Source organism: Agrilus planipennis, unplaced genomic scaffold, assembly GCF_000699045.2.
Source record: "Agrilus planipennis isolate EAB-ADULT unplaced genomic scaffold, Apla_2.0 scaffold64, whole genome shotgun sequence".
NCBI lineage: Eukaryota > Metazoa > Arthropoda > Insecta > Coleoptera > Buprestidae > Agrilus > Agrilus planipennis.
Genome location: NW_020438927.1, coordinates 751,169 through 766,880, shown reverse-complemented (window position 1 = coordinate 766,880; position 15,712 = coordinate 751,169). Strand labels below are relative to the sequence as shown.

Here is a 15,712-nt window from a genome sequence, read left to right as displayed (position 1 = left end):
TATATATATATAAAACATTATAAATTACCTACCTGAATGTCCTTAAAAACAATTGCATTGAGATATCTCATGCGATTTCCGCTAAGTTTCAATACTTTAAGTTTACTCAGATGATAGAACACTCGAGGCATGAGTTTTTGTATTCTGTTTCGTCGTATCGACAGAACAGTAAGTTTCTGGAGATGCCTAAAAGTCTCGCTTGCTAGAGATTCAATTCTATTATCGTCTAGAATTAATTTGTTCAAATTATTGAGGCCCACAAAATTATAATCTAGAGGCTGTGTAATATTGTTCTGAGACAAATTTAATACATCAAGCTTCCTTAGGCTGTAAAAGAAGTATTTCCCCATCTCAGGTATGTTCGACCTGGTTATATGTAACTCCTCTAAATTTTTAAATTCGTCAAACACCGGGCCCATCGTGAGAAGGTTCATGTTATTTTCGGGAGCTGTTATTATGATAACTTCGGTGTCATTTTTAAAATTAAGGACAGGTATGGATCCTGTCATACCACCTTGAGAACAGGAAACTGTCGTTCTACCACGGTGATCTAAATAACATGAACACTGATTAGGGCATATGGCACTAACTACCCACAGCCATGGTAAAAATAGGATCAAATAAGTCACATGTAGTTTCGTCATCCTGAAACAAAAGAAAAATAACTTTTTAATATGTCTACCACTAGAAAATTTATTTTGGTTTTAATTTACACATAAGAAAAGCACCATTACATTAAATTCTTCGAGAAACCCTTATTTGTTATTTACTAACCATTAATATTTATTTATAATTAACAAATTAAATCGATCTTCTTTGTTATAAATAGCCTCCTGATATTTTTTTACCAGCGGATTAATAAAATTAATAAGTATGTCTTATACATATAATCAATTATAAGTCAACTTTTAATTTCAAATAACTCAGCCAATATTTTTTTAATATTGGTCATCTAACTAAAGATTGAAGAATTAAAGCTTGCAAGAATAAACTACTTTTCAAACTTTTTTTGGAATTAGAATTTCAGTGGAATCATGCAGTGTAAGACTAGGCCGACTGACCGTTAAAACATTATCATAAGTTCTCTTTCCATTTACTTTTTACTAAACATTGTAGAAACCGAACTTGTGTTTTGTTATTGTCCATTTACTGTTGTAGAAAGGTAGATTTTAAATTTTTTTTAAACACATCAAACTTTTTAGATATTAATGAGAAAGAGAATACACTGGATATGTCTCACTAAAAGATTTATTGGTCACTGCCATATGGTTTCGGCCCTCTTAGGTCATTCTCAAGAAAGAAATTCTATTATTACCGTAACAGAATGATTCGAGAGAGTTAACGAACGACGTTGGAAGTCTCTCTTTTTAAAAAGAAATCCAAAAATTGTAATAACACTTTATTTAAAAGAACTATAATTATTAGTTAAAAATATAAACAATTTGCCGTTCGTGAATTAAAGTATCCCAGCAATATGCTATGCACGTCAACTACAATACATTAATTAAATTAGAAGGCTAAAACAAAGCTTATATACTATACAAGAAATCGCTTATGTTGTACATTCTTGGAATTAGTTGTCGGTGTGAGAAACGCGCTGGTTATGATTTATTCACATCGATAACTAGAGGGTATAATAAAATAATATTATAGAGACCAATAACCTTTTTAGTAGAACAAATCCGGTGTTTTCTGTTTCTCAGTATTTTTTTCACAAGCAATGCGATTTACATTCGATCGATTTTATTTCTATATACCTATTCCAATCTCAAAACTCAAATCATATAATTTTCGGCCATTTGAGAAGATTGCTACGTGATGACTATAAGAAGACAAAACAAGCACGAGAGAAGCTATTTTCGAGGAACTTTTCGTTGCTGAATTAGAATCTAGACTTGATCTTAGCAACCCCCAAATCCGGATAATGTAACTAATTTGGCTTACATCTTGAAGTTTCAATATTTTTTGGAAATTCTAAAGCCAGATCCCTGTTCGCTTTCGATAAATATATCAAAAATGATTCCTTGTTTATGGTTTTTGTTTTCTACCTACTACAGTAATAGTCTTTTTTCCGAATATTTTCCCTTTTTGGATACAGAAAGCTAAAAAATAATCAGAAAATAAAAATAGTAGTTTCACAAAAACTCTAGCCGTCCAACGTCGCAAAGTATATTAGAAAAAATAATGGTTCTAATTTCCAGATCCACATTGACAGGGAATTAAAACGAAAAAGCAAACTGTACGTATGCACTACAGCTGTACGATTTTGAGGAGAGATTAGAAGCGATTCCTCGGTCGATCACTCGATATTTGCTAAACAATGCTCCAGCTGCTGAAATATTAAATACCTACCGATTTGAATAATGGCATAATAATTTTTTAAAAATTAGCATACTCTTTTAAAGACCTGCCTAACGGACAAATTCTGCGATAGAGAATGCAAATTAGAACCTCACCGTTTGTTCAAGTTCAATTAGGATATATTGATGCCTACTTCCGCTTTAATTACAGTTATTTAGATTCTCGTTTGTAAAAAAAAAGTACGTGGAAGCAATAGCCTCCAAATCCGGAAACGAAAAACGCTCGCCGACGACTCTTTATGTTTGTAACTACTACAATTTACTGAAACGCAAAGTGAATTCAAATGCAAACTGACTACCGTGCACGCTAACATTCATTACGTTTAAAAACCAAACCGCTATTATTATTGCAGGCTTCATTTAGTCGCAGATGACAGCAAATGAGTGTCCGGCACAATTCCTACGTCACTAACAGCAAAAGCCAACAATGAATGCCGACAGATTCAGCACCGTAGTAATAACTGTTTAATCAAAGGTAGCACTTTTGTAGTCTGTTATAGCAATTATCATCAACACGTTAACATTCAAAAGTCAAACGATTACAAGAATGTTCATTAAAACACGTTTTGATTTCACTTTCAACACTTTAAAAGACTGAATCTCAATAATTAAATTCAAAGGCAATAAATATATCTAATATACCTACGGGAATTCGATCCTCAAAATGGATTTTTGTTTTATTTTTATTTAGTTTCATTCATTTCAAGCAGAGGATAGCGCAGGGTGGAGTCGCCTTCAATAAAAAGAAAAAGAAATGCTCGCGAACGGTTAATTTAGAAATTCGAAAAAGATTGTTAAAGGTGTATACTTGGAATGAGGCGTTGTACGGATGCGAAACATGGATAGTGGATGCGGCGGGAAAGAAAAGGTTGGAAGCGTTCGAAATGTGGTGTTATAGGCGAATGATGAGGATAACGTGGATAGAAAGGGTTAGCTCAACGCAATGGAGTTTATTCATATTCTTATAAAGCTTATTAAAATCTATAGGAATCGACTTCTAAATAATCAAAATCAGTCAAAAATTAGTTAGTCCTAATAGTCAAATTAAATTTGACAACTTTACCAAAAATAGTAAGTAATCAACAACATTGTGGGTGGTTTCTTCATTACTTTTTAAGTTAAAGTTTTTCTATTTCTAACATCTAATACGTCCTAACACGTTTCTTTGTGAATAAATAGTGATGACCCTAAACAATAGGCGTGTAATGTCTCTATATACTTGTAGAATAAATAAAATTAAAATGTTTAATATCATAGTCGTGTCCAAATATAAAGGAAGCAAACCTAGTATCTATAATTCGAGTTTTTTTGTATTCTTTTGCGTTCATACATATTTAAACGAGCAGAAATGAATAAAAAGCGGATACCCAGTTAAAAGCAAAGACAATAATAGAGAGATTTCAGGACGTTCTATAATTGAATAGAACAATGTGGTACAATTTCATTTACACCACGTCCATCATGGGAAATTTCGCCCCAGCCTTAATTCAATTCGGTTGTGTAAACGAAAACCTTTGTTAATACCGTTTTCGTTTATAATTTTTCATTGAAGCCGTCGCTTAATCGCTCAGAAATTAAATAGTGTAACGTTTTCCATACGTATGTATAGGTATACAAAAAGTTGAATTTTCTTTTATCATAGGGTAAAGTAACTGACAATGAACTATGTGTATTATTATTCTTTGATTCATGCTAATCTTTCGGTATATACGCTGTAACTCTTTTAAGCGTATCTATCCATAATTTATATCACAAGTTCCCGATCTTTTCTAAATTACCTCCCGAAAAAAGAAAGTCCAAGGCCCTCGTAATTCATGATAGTTAATTTTATTAAAAAAAAAACATTAAAAGGTTATTTAATACATAAAATATATTTACCTACGAGATAACAATAAAAGATTAAGTAATTTACATATCCAGACGAATGTGGTTGTCATATTATGAAGTATTTCGGGGATAGGAAAAAAGCTGTGTAAGAATGATTGGATTAGGAGGAAAAGTTTTAAATATAATTTCTATGGAGTGGAAATATGGAGGTAGAAAAGGCAAAACAAGTGGAAGACATTTATAAAAAGTACATAAAGCGGGTATTGAATTGGGATAGAAGTACATCGAATTATGTGAATATGAGGGAAATAAAATGTGGAAAATTATTTGAGGGATATATCAAAAAGGAAGTATAGCGGAAAAGGACCTGAAAACTGGAATTAAAAATACGTCACGAACAAAGGGAAGAAGCCTTAAATGAACCAAATCTAAATCAAGCGCAACCGGATAAGTGGGATATAATAGAAAGAAATGGTAAAGGTACCTAATATGTTAAGAAAGTGGAAAGGGCGGTGGATGTGCTATATCATGAGTAGGTTAGGACGGACCCTTGTTTCTTTAAAACTCATATATATTTACTTTATTTACTTCTCTCATACAATTTTAAAGATTAACTACGTAACTGAATGAGAAAATCCAGATATGTTGAATGTATGAAAAATTTGCTAAAGGAACATCGGAACCAGGATTGGGAACGAAAATATTTGAATAAGGGAAAATATTTAGGTGTCATAGCAAAGTTCAGAGTAGGAAATGAAAGAAGACGATGCAAGCATTGGATGAAAGGAGAAGAAGAGGAAGTGCAGAATATGTGAAAGGAAGGATGAAACATTAATGCATGTACAGGGATTATGTAATGAAAAGAATAAGTTTGAAAAATATAAGAGTGTAATGAATGAAAGTGGAAATACTGTCAGGAAAAGAAGAAAGGTTTAATGAAAGAAGGGAAAAAGAAAGAAAGGAAAAAAGGAAAGAAATGAGTACAATCATTTTCAGCTGTTTGTGTTAATTTAAGAGTTTAACTAAAGATTATACACATATCCAGATGAAATATTTATTCATGGAAAAAAACAGATGTAGGGGGGGAGCAAAACGGGATACCTAAAAGAGCCTAAACATTCTAAAACTCTCCGTTTAAAATACAATCAGTTGCCATAAATAAATATTGGATATTAATTAACCGTAGACAGAAACGGTTAGAAATAAAGAGAGATAAGAAAGGATTGGAGAACCGAGGACTACGGAAGGCAATCAGAAATAGGTGAGATAGATTGGCAGGACGTCTTCTTAGGCATGAAGGTCTAATCAGAGACATACTAGAGGCAAAAACGGAAGTTAGTAGGGGTAGAAGTAGTTCTAGTTTTAGGGAAATGCGAAGATTAGCTCAGGATAGAAATGAGTGGAGGTGCGTATCCCACTAGTCTTGGGACTGATGACCTTTAATATTTCCTTTAATATTGATGGATGAATCACATGAAGCCTAGTGAAACATGTTTGAATGATAAAAAAAGCTCAGTAAATTTAAGAAAGCACTTGGTATTGTAGTTTCACAAATGAAAGGATGGATCAGGGGAAACTCAAAAAGTTCTTAATAGATAACCTAACATCTGTCAATGATTGAGAGGTCTAAAGGGAGTATCGAAGAATATTACCAACGACAATCACATTTTCATGTAAACCCTTACAGCTTGAACGCTACTCAGATCATCCCAAATCCTTCATTCCGAATCGCAAACCTGATATCATAACGCATTAACACTTTTGCAGTCCGATACCGTACCGGTTTTATCTATTCATTTTTATTTTATTTAACCATTTTCAATGTCGTTTAAAGATAAGGTATTACGAATTAAATTAAAGACGAACCATAGCAGAATTTCCATTTTTCACAAAAATAAATACAGTCGACTCTCGATAATTTGAATCTCAAGCGACCAGAGATTAATTTCAAATTACAAAGAGTTCAAAATAACAACCGTTTAAATAACCTTGAGGGAGAGGGGGACATATTATTATGTATTAACAATTAAATGCAATAATACAATTTTTCACAAATTTTATATTTATATTTTTCATAAGCGTAGGGTGGTAGTAAGACATTTCCATGCCTCACTCAATGTGACTGGAGTTGGCAGTTCTTCTTCTTCGTTTTCTTTCTCATCCTCATCTAGAGAGCATCGGTTAGGACACCGTGGATACAGCAAGATACTACTCCTTCAACTTCAAATTACCGAGGGCGCCAATTAACATTGATTTTATTCAATTTATCGAGTATTTTTCGAGGGAAAAAAATCAAATTATCGACAGATTCAAATTAACGGGTGTCAAATTATCGAGAGTCGACTGTATACCCAAAAACTTCAGTTGTGCTTAGTGAAATGAACTGCTTTTAACATTATCGCATAAGCTTAGCTAACAATATTTCTTTTATCAAAGAACATTAACTTCTTGGTCAGAAATTTTTCAAAACTACCAGAAGTAATCATTAACTGATATTTAAACAACCTTTATTTTGTTTTTTATTAAAGTTATGATTGTTAATTACATCTCTACAATCAAATGTAAACTTCATTAATATCATGTTTTTACATTGTAATGAAAATATCTTGATGTAACTCTAATAATACTACATCCGTTAAAAAAGAAATAAAACCGATTTACGCCATCTCTTGTGTGGTGTTTACGAGAATTCAGTTTTCTTCTTGTTATTTTTATTGCAAACAAATATTTTGACTGAACCACCGAACCTTTTTGTCTCCATATGGCTACATACAACTGTGAATACTTCGCTTTAGTGACAACATACGAGTAGATCATGTGGCAGATGTTTTTAGATTATTCCAACGTAAGAAAAGACACCACCAAATGTAATTTATTTGGCTGTAAAGACGAAACTTGATAATGGAGGTGTGTAACAGCACCACCGCCACCGTCTACTTACTTACCCTTTATGCACCGGGTGTAAGAATTTAATAACTGGTGTCGTCGTTCTCTAAATGTACTCGTTTCCGATGGGAAGCAAAGCACCAAAAGCCCCAGTGACGCATCCAGGTCAAACCCAGGAAAGCGTCTTTCTTATGTCGGGGGCAATATCCTTTTGTTTCTGCTAATTTTCTGAATTTAAATTGACACTTTGTCGAAGAAAACGATATAGCTGTTTCAAAACGGCTAATGGAATTGTAATGTCGGAAGCGAACTGAAAGACATTAATGCAGTTGCACCTTTAACACCCAAAAATGCGCTAAATACTGAGTGTTGGTAAATTATAAATTCCTATTTTCAAAACATTATGGATTATATATAAATCTCATGAATCTGATTGGGTATCAAACAACTCGCAACATTTGGATTGATTTGTTAGAGAAACATGATACATGTCGTACGGATAAAATTATAAAATCTACTACAAATAAAAATTACCACGACAAAGTAGTGACAAAACTAACGAACCAGTGGACGAATTTCGAGTAGATTATGAATAGAGATGCACCGAGTATTCGGCCTTATCATTACGGGTAATGGTTCATGTCTCCGTTCTGGGGGTCTTGTTGGTTGGCAGATTTTCAGAGATGGTTCAATTGAAACCGTTGAAACGTGTTTATAATTTTTATAAACAATAAAAGTCTGCAAAGTGGTAAAATCGAAACTAATAAGTTAATGTTAATGAGAATCTGATATACCAACAAGTAACAAAAATTACAACAGTCATACAGAAGGACTATATCGAAATAACAAATAATTTTGTTTAGTAAACAATAAATAATACAAATTAAGGCACACGGCCTTATATATATTTTTTGTTAGATTTATTAAATTATTATTGCTGGTATTGGTTTTTTCATTCTTTTTTGGTAGAATTACCCGACACTGCCGTCATTATTCGGTACTCGGCTGGATTCTAAAAAAATGCCGAATCCGCCAGGTACCGGATCCAAACTGGCTCCTGGGCCAATCTCTAATTGTGAGATAAAAATAATGGGCAGTGACAAGAAAAACAAGACCAAAAGCATGATCTTAGTCTTGCTTTTGTTCTCATACTTTTACTCTTTGCTTTTATTGCTCTTATTTTTATCTTCGTTAACCATGCCTTGGACTTGATCTTCACATTGTAGAAATTTCGCAACGTTGCGTTTTCACACATCTTACGATGATTGACACCTAATTTATCGTGTAAGGTTTCAATAACATCCATCAGTGATGAAACATAATACATCTATTCATTTTTTCTTCGTCAATCATTCTTCGGTTTCATTGCTCTTGAACTTATTGTTAAAGTGTTTAATATTTAGTTTAAGATCTAGCCAAAAAGAAGCTGATAATTAATGTGATCTCTTTACATATTAGTCAAAATAAAACATCAAAATCCAGAATTTTACAAAAATTTTACAGAAAGAAGTTTAAAAAAACTGATCAGAATTGTACTTTTTTATGGAATTTTTAGTTTTATTTCGATCAGTTTGACTCCACTTAATAACTGTCATGTATTATTCGGTTTCTCAAAGGAAGCTATCTATAAAGTATTAAAAATTACCTTTAACATTCTGTTACCTTCGTGAAAAAGATATGATCCTGTCGAAACAACTGTAAAGTTTAAATAAATGAATTTTCATATTGAAACATTTACAAATATTTCTTATTTTCGTATTGTTAAAGTAAATTATAAAATAAATATTAATAAAAAATATGAGAGTTATAAAAATGCTTTCAATAGAAAGTCGACAACTTCGACAAGCTTTTTGTTTTGGTCCATGCGACCATATAAAAGAAATTTCTAGTATTCAATAGAAAATCACAAAAAGTAAAAGAGACAATACAAAACATTTAATCTAATTAATGATTCAACCGAAATGTCACTTCATAATTTCTTTTCCTTAAATTATAAGCGTACATGTATACTCTTTCTTTAGGTTCTCGACTACCGAGTGGCGTAATCTAGCGGTCTATATCATAATTAGCACTCCAAAAGTAATCAGTTTATTTACCAGTGACGCTCGTCCCTTTAAGGATACATAGATATAAAATCATTATTCTAAAACACAAAAGTTTTCTGAGAAAAATCCTCAATACCATCGAGAAGGTAGGTGAAGACGATTTTCGCACCCCTAATGCTAGGGAAGGGGAGGGAAGTAATATTCAATAGTTTATCATTTACTTTTTTCTGTCTCCACTTCGTTCATACAGCACACGTAAAGGCACAACAAGTACCGAAAAATTATTGAGATATTACATTTACATCAGCGACATAATCAATATGAACCAATCCAAAATTTAGTCTGTTGTACTTGCAATATCACTTTGAATTTACTTCCATATGTATAGGGTTGTTCGGAAAGTCATTTCGTTTTTTTTGTGGAAATGAAAGACAGTTTTCGTATAATAAACAAATACTTTATTAAATTATATATTGACCGTTCTGGTCCAACACCTTTTGTCATCTTTCTGGTAGTAGCATAATTCCACGCTCATAAAATTTTTGGTCTTTGCTGGCAAAAAACTGATCGAGGAGGTTTTTGACCNCTGCGTGCCACTTTCCAATTTTAAAATCCATTTCATGTACTTTTTGTAAATATTCCCCACTTGATTACATCTTTTCTACCCCTCAAACGATAGCGCTTCTTACTGTTGTGCTGAATAAAATCATCGTGGAGAGACTAATAATTGTAGGGATATAACAGTAACGTTAACAGGGACGTGTAAATATAACGATTTATTAAAAGAAACAAGTTATAAAATGAATAAGATTAACTTAACAGAACATGGAAGCTTTACATGAATGAGCCAAGCCCTTACGACGTGTAACTTTTTCGAGGGTTATTCTTCGACTCCCGATTCCGTCCTTTTTAAAATTGTACAGTAATTGGTATTTCTTGACCGTCCCACAGATCTTTTTCTTTAAGCAACGGTAATAAACTTTATGACAGGGTTGCGTCCGAAGATCTGGCTGCTACATGTACATTTTCTTGAATATAAGTAAATAATTCTTATGACTATAACAACTTAAAATTCAAACATTAATAACTAACTTATTCTAAGTCACGTCTGCATACTACATTTATAATTTAGCATTAATTTTTTTTGGAAATTCAAAAGAAGATAAGGTGTCTAAACGAAACGTTATATTAGATCAATTGTAATAAACATTTTAACTTTAATAAAATGGTACCTAACAATGCAAAAAGAATTGATTTACATGCGTGGGAACATCCATACGTAAGTGTACAAACTACGTCTAAAGCGGTACTAAATCCTAGTGTGTGACATACGAACGCGCGGACAGACAGACAAATATAAGAATTCTGTTTTTCCGTATTTGAAATCATAAAAACGGAAACAACATTGTGGGTATGACGAATGAGGGTGCTAAATGCGGTTTCCCGATGGGAAACGGAACCTTGCTTCAGCAGTTCAAGCTGAAATAATTATTTAAATACCTGCCTTTACTTCTAGATATATGTCTCAATGTGCAAATTAACATTTATTACGAAAAATGGTTGGAAAAATTAGAAGGCAATTGCTTTCATTTTGGTAAAACATAATCCTTAGATAAAATTAAATTAATTCCTATTAATCCAAATTTGTTTAGATCACGATTACTACATTATCCCTGAAACTTATTATACCTGGAATAGCTCTCTTGTTATATTAAAAGCTTTAACATAAACCCCAACGTGAAATAGCTCTAAACAACTGCATGACAACAAAATTACATATTTAGGTTTCCTGTCTTGAAAAGTGAATGATCAATAAAACACATAATAATAGTTTAGATATCTTAAAAATATAATTTGTGTTAAATTTCCCTTACTCAATTGGGGTCACGCAAATAAATTTATCACACCGTAACAAATTTTACTACCAAGAATAGAGCTCAAAAAGTCTTTGGTTTTAATAAGATGTAATTTAACTTTAATGATTGCACACATTCACCTCGCCAATGGGACCATAAATTTTATGGAGAAGTATAAAACTTTGGTTCATTTAGCATTACACTTGCTGTACATTATACTCACAACTTTGCTGAATTTTCAAGTTTTCGAGTAGGTACCTAAATCAAAATAGAGTATTAAGCAACTATCAAATTTGTATTTTAGAATTAATACTGCTTCTTTGTCAGTCCATCTACCAGATATTTTACATTGTACAAACCAACAAAATGGTAGATTGAAAATTCTTTATACCTGAAATTTTGGATCACAAATATTTTTAATAAAGGAGGCAATTCATGAACTAAAAATAAAATTAGAAACACCAAACACTAAAACAATTGACATGAAATCGACGGCTATATCGTGATTGTTTAGTTTGTAATAGTTTTTAATGGTAAAAAATCAAAAGTTCTTAAATCACATCACGAAAGAAAACAAAAAGACGAATTTATTGATACGGGGGTAACTCAAGCTGGTCAACAAACGAAGATTCAGAAGATTACCTACCCCCTGTATACTTTAAACAGATTACTACATGTGCAATAACAAATATCACAAGAATTCGAAATGTGGTGTTACAGGCAAATGATGAGGATATCGTGGATAGAAATGGTTAGAGATGAAGAGATATTATAATGAATAGGAGAACAGAAATAAATAAGAAATGGGCGAGATAGGTTGGTAGCAGGGGCGCAAGAACGTTACAGTTTGACTAGGTGCTCCTATCATAATACTATAAATATTTATATACCGCGGGTGTGTATAACCTGAAAAAATCGAGTTCAGCTGCTCATTTACGAGCTTGAACTATTTGAACCGAACTTTCCAATTGATTTATTATCTAAATCGACTGGAATTGACTGGGTTCCCAACCCAATCGAGTGGGTGCTCAGGCACCCGTGGACCCCCCCTTGTTGCGCCCCTGGTTGGTAGGATACCTTCTTGGACATAAGGAATAGTTAGAGACATATTAGAAGCAGAAATGAAAGTTAAGAGAAGTAGATGGAGATATATAATTTTACATCCGGCCCACGGAGCTATGATTTCCAAAAAGGCCCGCAAGATGCTTTGGACTGGCCACCCCTGGCCTAGAGGTTTTGACGATTGCTTAGCATTTGAGAGGACATCGCTTCGATTCCGGATCTGTCTGCCCTGGTCCAAGTTTTTCTGTTGTTTCCTTGGATCACCTATGTAAATGCTGGGACAGTAATATTTCACAAATAATCTTTCACTTTCTTCAGTCTTCATTTTGTTCGTCTTATCTTTGTTACCACCCACGTATTCTCACGATTCCTAAAAGGATATTAAAGTGGGGCTTCCACCCTACCCTACGGCGTAGTTCGAAGGGACTGCCCGCCCACTAGCATTAGTAGCTAGTGGGAGTGAAACACTCAAAAGGATATAAACACGACAACATTTCCTTCGTTTGTGTTGCCTTGTCCTACCGTAACCTTACGATCTCAAGCAATTAAACAAATACATTTTTCGGTTAATGCATGTATTGGGTCTACTGAGAAGTCTTTTGGCTCTGTAGCTATATATATATTATGTTGTTTCTTTAAATATCTACAAGCAAGATATAGCTGATACAGTTACAATAACAACAGCAATTAAACGTGCCTCCTACAGTGCGGTCAGCCTGCCCACGGTGCCTAACTGAGAAATTAGTTTAAGAGAATCCCTGCTGGCGTGAGATTTTTGTCAGATAAAAGAACTCAATTGAATGAACAACAACTTACGTAATTCAGAATAGTTCGTATTATTATTGTGTAAAACTGCTCACTTTAATGATGAAAAAAATATTTAAAGAAATCATTTTTGTCATCTAAGAAACTGGCCTTTTAGTTTTATACTAAGGTTTTGAAGATATTCCTTTAGATCATTTTTGTTCCTTTCTTCAAAGTAATCCCAACCAGATATTACACACTTGTGGCAACGTCTTTCCAATCCTCGAAGCACCTCAAAAACTAATTTTTTCCTTCGAAGCCGTCTTTATCTCCTCAATAGTAGCGTAGCGTCATCCTTTTAGTTTCAGGAACAAGAAAATGTCACAGGGGGGCAGATCTGGGGAATACGATGGCTGCGACACTATTAGTGTTTTGTTTCTGGCCAAAAATTCGCACACAAGCAATGATGTGTGAGCAGAGGCGTTATCACAGAGTAAAAGTCAATTTCTGCTCTTTCGCAAAACCGGGCGTTTCTGGCGGATTGCTTCACGCAAATTGCGGATAACTTGCAGGTAATATTCCTTATTGACTGTTCCACCCTGTGGCAACAACTCATGATGCACCACGCCCTACAATTGAAGAAAACTGCAGCTTCCATTGGGATGATTGAGCTTTGGTTTCCACGTCATAACTATAAACCCATGATTCCTCACCAGTTATGACCCTCGGTTTTGGGTCGTCACGGACAGAGCCCAACAGCTCCTTAGTAATGTTAATGCGATGCTGTTTTTGGTCGAAATTGAACAATTTTAGTACGAATTTCGTGGCAACCCGTCTCATGCCCAAATCTTTGGTAAAAATCGAATGACAGGAGCCAATCGATATGTTTAGATCCTCAGCAACTTCTTTAACGGTGATTCGACGATTGACCAATACTATTTTCTTCACTTCATCAATGTTTTCGTTTGTTGTTGACGTGCTCGGACGTCCGGCACGCTCTTCGTCGTTCACATCTTCTCGCCCTTCTGAGAACATTTTGTACCATCGATAAACGTCACGCCACAGTCAACATTCGGAATGCGTCCGCGCACTTAATTTTGGTTTTCACGCAAATTTGATACAGATTCTTTGATCCACTTTTTTGGAATAAGCAAAAATAGAAGACAAGCTAAAACAAGTGCAAGCAAAGCAGCTGTCAAATATGAACTGAACATTCTACATGACCAAACTTGTTGATATTAGTAAGAGAAAGCGGATATTCAAAATTCGCGATACTTTTTGAACAGGTCTCGTACATTCTTAGAAGAATTTTGAACATATTTCCATTAGGCTACGCTACGCTGTGTAGACGACAATTTTTACATTACCTCCATAAAAATCTGAAATAATTTTATGAGAAGTAATCGTTTCAGTGCTATATGTGGAGTTAGTTGCGGTGAATGCAGACAGACCGTGTTGTTTCGCAATGAAATAAAGGGAGATCACCACCGCGTGAAGTTTAACAGCCGTAACAATTACTTTTTGTAAGTGTTTCTTTGGTCGGTTCTGAGCGTTTACGATGCGATCGGATCACATGAACTGCCGGTATTTACTATGAAAAACCCATCTATGTTTACAATCGGTTTCTTTATTTTAGAAATAAAGGTATTATGTTCTGTTGTTTGTCCTTCCTGCAAGTGTCAGGTGTTCCTTCATAATAAAAAATGCCGTGAGAATAACTCGAACAGATAAGCTCCTAGATATAGCACGTGAGGCGTAGGTACCTATTTTTATAGAAATCCGTGCATAGATGTACGTATAATACATAACAATGGAAAACACACAACTACGAGATCAATGCAGCTTTGCTACGTGCTTACATGCATTCAAGAGATTTTTCGTTCTCTCATACGGTAGGTACGTTAAAGGAGTTTTAAATATTCCCTGAAGTTTTGTTATAAAGTGATAAATTTTAAATGCTAAAACACGAAGAAATAGGAATAACTTCAGTAATTTTTGAAGTGAAGCTTCTTTACGCACGGTAGGGTAAGTTAGTTTCATGCGAGTTGCTATGTAACGAAATCATAAAACGCATTTCCCCCGCTGTCTGTGCCTATATATGCTTAGATCTTTAAAACTACGCAACGGATTTTAATGCGTTTTTTTTAATAGATAGAGTAATTCAAGAGGAAGATTTATATCTATAATACATGCATAATATAGTAGAGAAACATTGGTAATTTTAGAGGTTTGTAATGTGCTTACATTGCAAACGGTGACTGAACCCTACCAGATAGATAAAAATAATATACTACAGTATTGTACACCTTAGAAAGGTCTACAAAAAAGTTCGCGATGGTATATGTCTATCTCTTAGGGATAACCCACAATAACCATTTTTAATCCTTTACTTTTTAGGAGAAACAATGGCTTATTTACGAAGCGATTTTAAGCAATACAGCATTAATCCTTATCCAATTAAGTACTTTTAAATACATTGTGCATTTAATATAGATCAATATGGCCCTTTACAGCATGTAATTTAAATAAATATTTAGAGATTACAGACTTAAAATGCAGGGGCATAGCGGTTGGGGCGGTACCGACCGGTTTATATTGTCTAATGACAAAAAAGCTGTGATTGTTGTATATAAAGACATTCTATAGTATATTTACTATCAACATTGCACCCGTGCAAAACATATCCAAAATTATAATATTGCTTTCGTGACATAAATTAATTTGTGCCGCAAGTTCAATTAAACTCAGGAACTTAATGTCTTAGAACATACAATTAGAAAACTAGAACTAGTTAATATTATAGTAAACAATAAATAAAAACATTGGAAAATACAGTCATTCCCTAAAAAACAGAATTTATGAACATAAACATTTTAAATAAAAATTGAAATTTGTTTTAACAAATTAAAAACAAAAGCGCAAATCATTTTCC

The 15,712-nt window shown here is 33.6% G+C and overlaps 1 protein-coding gene across 2 annotated transcripts in view; it reads right to left on the bottom strand.

Moving 5' to 3' along the window:
* Window positions 1-15,712, bottom strand: part of LOC108736360 (leucine-rich repeat-containing protein 15-like) — an 87,171-nt gene that overhangs the window by 8,971 nt on the left and 62,488 nt on the right. For both annotated transcript variants that reach the window (XM_018468758.1, XM_025974082.1), the window contains one exon: window positions 33-645. In XM_018468758.1, coding sequence (XP_018324260.1) covers window positions 33-644 — 612 coding nt within the window. In that variant the 5' untranslated portion in view covers window position 645. The remainder of the gene's footprint in view (window positions 1-32; window positions 646-15,712) is intronic.